At 43.9% G+C, this 5,799-nt stretch overlaps 1 protein-coding gene across 1 annotated transcript in view; it reads left to right on the forward strand.

Moving 5' to 3' along the window:
- The window catches only part of CLDND1 (claudin domain containing 1), a 13,981-nt gene that overhangs the window by 4,247 nt on the left and 3,935 nt on the right, over positions 1-5,799 (forward strand). Inside the window, exons 2-3 of the mRNA XM_006020139.3 lie at positions 2,741-3,036; positions 4,500-4,607. Of these exons, the coding sequence (XP_006020201.1) occupies positions 2,754-3,036; positions 4,500-4,607 (391 nt within the window). The 5' untranslated portion in view covers positions 2,741-2,753. The remainder of the gene's footprint in view (positions 1-2,740; positions 3,037-4,499; positions 4,608-5,799) is intronic.

Consider the following 5,799-nt stretch of genomic DNA (forward strand, 5'->3'; position numbering starts at 1 on the left):
TTTGATCATATATAACAGCTCCCCAAAGATCTTGTCTTTCTAGTGCATTACTCTGATTTCTAAAAGTACACACAGTTCATAGAGTATGCTGCAAAGAAATTTGTAGAAATGGATTTGACTGTTAACCTGCAAGCTATACCTCCGTTGACCATATCTGTCAGTACTAAGTCACCCAAAGTCAGTTCTATCCTTGCAAGTCTCTTTCCAAAGAAACAGTCCCACAGAGAACTAACTATATCATGGATAAGCAATGTGATGTCCCTTTGAATTAATGAACTCTTTTAAAAATAATTCATAAAAATATGTGTGTTGAGGGGGAGAAGGGGGTTGTCTTGCTAACTGTTCATCTGTGAAGTCTGGGCAGGAAAGTTTACAGATGAAAGAGAACGGCATACCAAATTTATAAAAGCAACTAACAGTGAACACCTTATAAAGAAGTAACATGGAGGGAGTTCTTTTTTTTTAAGAAAACTTTTTCTCTGAAAACACTTCAAGGTGTGAAGGGTCTGTTATCCTGCCCAGGAACCTGAGCATGTGGAGTTTGCTACAGGGACCAGAAAACATGATCTATGCATGATATTGGCATGGAGCTGCTATAGGCACAGAAAGAACAGGGACAGAGAAACTTGGAGAGAGAGAAGTGTATTCATGGAATAAGTGACTAGGGGAAAGAGGCAGAACCAGGAACTTGGAGTACCTGCTTGTAATGGTACTGAACAGATACCAAAAGCCTGCCAGCCCCCATGCAGACATGCAGCTCTGCAGCGTTCCAGTCCAGGACCAGCCAGCAAAAGCCCCTGCCACTCCTTTTTTATTTCCAGCAGAAATACATAGGCGTCTTGTATTGCAAGTCCCTCTCCAAATGAGTTTGGACACAAGCAACTGTGGTTTGCTGCAGTTCTGCCCCCCTTTCCAGAACTCTGCTATAATATCCACACCATTCTGAAGGTGGGATCATTTCTGTTCTTTAAGAATTGAACAGCCCAAGCTGACTGTGGGGTGGTGGGGAGAGCAAACAGTCCCTTCTTGCTTGACCCTTGTACAGTAGCTTTCCATGTGTACAGGAAGCAGGAAAGGAAAACAAAATACAAGGGGTTCTGTCAGCAGCAGCTACTGGCACCCTTACAGCTTACTTGGATATTGTGTATTATTGTACTTTTAATTTGTACCCCAAGTTTCCAGGTTGCACCTTGTTTCATAGTTAAAACACAGTTTGCTCATCTGCTGAGAGCTGATTGCGTTGTGAAGTTTTGCCTTGTATAGATTTGTGTTCTGTGTGTGTTCAGCCATTGTTTTCCTCTCCTTTCCGAGAAAATGGCAAGCTGCCTCAGTGTTGAAAGGTCTCTCTGAAGTATTAGCAAAAAGAGCAAACAGTCTGGGCAAACCAATAAAATGGCACCTCCTGCCCCCAGACTAGCAGGCACAAGGTTAATTTAAACTGATATTTTATTTGGCACAAAATAATCTGTATGCATTAGTAGTCTCCTTGCCCAGAAGTTTAAACAAAATGGTAGATCAGGCACTTTATGAGAGTATGACATGAGAAAAGTAGTTATCCTGAAGTCAGGGTACATTTGCATCTTATAGACTCTGATTTAGTAAGTCTTTAAGGTGAAAATCTACCCTGCTATCTACATGATTGTGAAATTTCACAGCATTTTGATATCTATAAAACTGTACATACATTGGCAATCTATTGCTCATTAAAAACACCCTGTGTGGTACGGGCATGAACACACATGGCCTCTCTAACTTTTGGTTCCCTTGACACTGGGTCTAGTATTGCTTCCAAAGGTGTTTCTAATTGATTGACTTTTCAACCAATTCAAGCACTGTCCATGCTCCATTCCAGAGGAGACACTTGCTTCTACCTGCATGTTGTACAGGTTGCAGCTGGCAGTCATATGTACAATGTTCATGATGTTCAAGTGTTTTTGAAAGCAGCACCATCTTGCCTTTGGCCTTCTAACTGTATGTTTGACCACTATTCTGTAACTGCTGAGAGCATAATTAAAAGTTCGGTGCAGCCACTTGTCTGCATCAGGCTTCATGAACTATGTTTGGAACTGAAAAGGAGGTCCTCCAGAGTTGCAGTGGGTACCTGCACCCCAGTGGTAGGCCAGGTCATTGAGAGGGGTAAGATTGCAGCTTCTCTAAACATGTAAATACCAGGCCTCCTCAGAACCCTGTTGTTGTGCACCTAGCCTGCACTTCCTGCATTGTAGTTCGGGTAGGATGAATGCACGTCAGATGTGCAGAACTGACCACGCTGCATATAACAGTAGGCTAAAATAACTTCTACGCTCAGGATTGTTATGGAAAGAAAAAAATTGTCCCACTGTATACTCCAGGCCAATTGCTAAAAGGATTGTGCAACCTGTGCTGCTCAGAAACCTGGGCCATGCTCCCACAAATGCTGGCACCAAATGTGAATAGCAGTGTAGATGTGAGTAATCAGGGCTTGGTCTGGGTTGGACAAGTGTGCTGGGTGGGAGAATGGAGATTTGCTTGCTTCAAACTCCTAGGCCTTGCATCAGGTTGTTTGATGCCTAGTGATGTAAACATATCCCTTGGTCCTTCACTGTCAATGTGTGGAGCAAGGGAAAGAAGAGAGACTACAGTGGGGGGAGATTGTTCAGGGGCTGAGGCAAGAACAGCGCGAACAGTAATCTTAGTTGTGTCTCCAAGGAGTTAGTCATTATTCACCGGTCCTCTGTGTTTCTCATATTTTCTTTTGCAGCAGTTGGGACACCATGATGGATAACCGCTTTGCTACAGCTCTAGTAATTGCTTGCGTACTCAGCCTCATCTCCACCATCTATATGGCAGCTTCAATAGGCACAGATTTCTGGTATGAGTACCACAACCCAGCTGAGAACATCAGTGAACTTGGCAAGATCATTGTGGACGAATTCATCAGCGATGATGCAGATGAGAAGACGTATACGGATGCACTTTTCCGATGCAATGGCACTGTTGGATTATGGCGCAGGTGTATCACTGTGCCCAAAAACGTACACTGGTACAGCCCACCAGGTATACTCAATCTATCCTCCATTGAACATTACCTCTCATGTCCCCACTTCCCCCTCTCCCCGCCTCTCCTGCCTGCCTAGAGTCAAAGGTAATTTTCTTAGAACACATCCATGCAACTTGTTTCTCCAGAAAAGTTATTTCTAACTTCTCTAGTTGTTAAATACAGCCATCCTAAATCTTTAAAGAAGCAAGAAGTTAAGTCTGATAGCTGTGATGAGTGTTACAGAGCCACGATTTTGTGTGTCAAGATTTCACTTACGTTGAACTAACTTGAATATGGGCTTGTTCACAATCAGGCTCTTTTCCAACTAGGGGAAGGAAGCTATTCTGAATCAAATCTGGATGGACTCTGTAGTTGCCTTGATGGGATTTAGGTTCTAAAGAGCAATCCTGATTAACCCAAAATGCAATAAGTGCCTCCATTTTGGTCCAAGGCCCCCATGGGCAGGCTCCTTCCATGCTAAGGTGTATGCTCAGAAGTAATCCAGTTTGCTTGCTTAGTATCTAACCCCAGATAAACTCTTTTGTAAGCCAGATGGGTCACTCTGGGAACTTGGGAATCTCCTCAGCACCAGATCTATTAGGCATCTAAAGACTCATGCTTATCTGTTGTTTTCATTAAGCATGATAAAGATCTCTAGGTTCACCTGCATGTACATGGAGGTTCTTTGTATTTCTGTTGCAAGTCACCCTATGAAACGAGTTCACAATATGCTTTAATGATCTATCAATATACAGTAAAAAATATATTCAGGTGCATAACTAAGTACTTGGAAGTTGGAAGGAGCCTGCCCATAAGGAGTTAGTGTGATCTGTGAGGAAACGCTCTCTTGAAAAATACAATAGCCTGTGGTTTTGCTGTGGAACACTTTGTGTTATAATATCCTTTTTCCATTGGTTCTAAAAACATTTTTAATGGACTTAATTTTAATTCAGTGCCTTCTCTTCTGCCCAAGATACTTATTGTAATAGCTGTCACGGCTCACATATTAGATGCATTTGCCACCAGCCCAGCAACCTTCCTGAAGTGGTTGAATACCTGATTATGAAACCAGCTAGGCAGGAGATTGGCAGTGAAACTTTTCATTATTACTGTACATTATGTATTACATCATACAGTAATAAACTGATTGTGACTCATAGAAACATCTCATGACCAAAGTAAGACAGGATTGTTTATCCTTCCCAGAAGGAGAAATAGTGCTTGTGAAGGCATGAGGACTGGAGGTCTGTGGAGAGGAGTCCACTATACCTGCATTGGCTGGAAAAGTGTGACGTGAATTGATCCAGGAAGCAATGCTACCAATGGGATAGGTGGGAGTGGCTAGTCTTTAAGGGGCTAAAGTTACAAGAATTTCTTCAAATTGAAAGAAACGCCAGAAAAGCTGGGGATGGGGGGTGGTGTTGGAGGGGGTTAAATGAAAATAAATAGACTAATGGCAGTTGCTACTTTTTTGTTCCAGAAAATGAGATGACCACAAAGTGCATCAGTTTTTCCCTCTCTGATCAATTCATGGAAAAGTACATAGAACCTGGGAACCACAATAGTGGCACAGACTTGAACCGGACTTGTAAGTGTTTTTCACCTCTGTCAGGTAAACCTGTGGGATAAAGGAAAGGAAAAGATTTCATAGATTTCATAAACGTTAGGGCTGGAAGGGACCTCGGAAGTTCGAGTCTAGCCCCCTGCCCCAGGGGCAGAAAGTCAGGTAGGGTCATAGGATCCCAGTAAGAAAAACATCCAGGTTTCTCTTGAAGGCGTTCAAAGTAGGTACTTGAACCACCTCTGGCGGCAGGCCATTCCAGACCTTGGGGCCTCAGACAGTAAAGAAGTTCTTCCTTATGTCCAGCCTGAAACAGTCTTGCAGGAGTTTATAACCGTTTGACCTTGTAATCCCTTGGCATGCTCTGGTGAACAAACGTTCCCCTAGGTCCTGGTGAACACCCCTGATAAACTTATAGGTGGCCAAACAAATTCCTGGTCCAGCTCTTGTTTCTGGTTATGAGGTCTGTAGTAGAGTCCTACCATGATGTCCCCCGTGCCACGTTCCCCATGTATTTTACCCCAGAGGGACTCCAGTCATTCTCCCTGGGTTCCAGTGTCAATTTGCAGGGATGTGTAACTTTCCTTGACATAAAGAGCTACACCCCCGCCCCTTTTATCTACATGATCTCTTTTGTACAGCGTATAGTCATCTATACCTGTGGTCCAGTCATAGGTGGAGTTTCACCAGGTCTCTGTTATCCCTATGAGATCATAGTCTTTCTTGCCTAGCAGGAGGACCAGTTCCTCCTATTTGTTCCCAAGCTCTTGGCACTGGTGTACAAACACATGAGTGTCCCATTGGAAGCCCTAGGCTTTTTCATAGTTTCATAGTTGGTAGGGTTGGAAGGGACCTGAGGAGATCATCTAGTCCGACCCCCTGCTGTGGCAGGAAAGAGTACTGGGGTCAAACGACCCCGTCTAGATGTTCGTCCAGCCTTTTTTTAAAGATCCCCAGGGTAGGAGCCAGCACCACTTCTTTTGGAAGTTGGTTCCAGGTCCTAGCCGCCCTGACAGTGAAATAGCGCCTCCTAATGTCTAGCCTGAAACTACCCTCTGCCAGCTTGTGTCCGTTGTTTCTTGTAACTCCCAGGAGTGCTCGGGGAAACAGGGACTCTCCCAATACCTGCTGGTTCCCCCTGACTAGTTTGTAGACTGCCACTAGATCCCCTCTCAGCCTTCTGTTTTGGAGGCTGAACAGGTTCAGGTCCCTTAGCCTC

This window comes from Alligator sinensis, unplaced genomic scaffold (assembly GCF_000455745.1).
Source record: "Alligator sinensis unplaced genomic scaffold, ASM45574v1 scaffold343_1, whole genome shotgun sequence".
Taxonomy (NCBI): domain Eukaryota; kingdom Metazoa; phylum Chordata; order Crocodylia; family Alligatoridae; genus Alligator; species Alligator sinensis.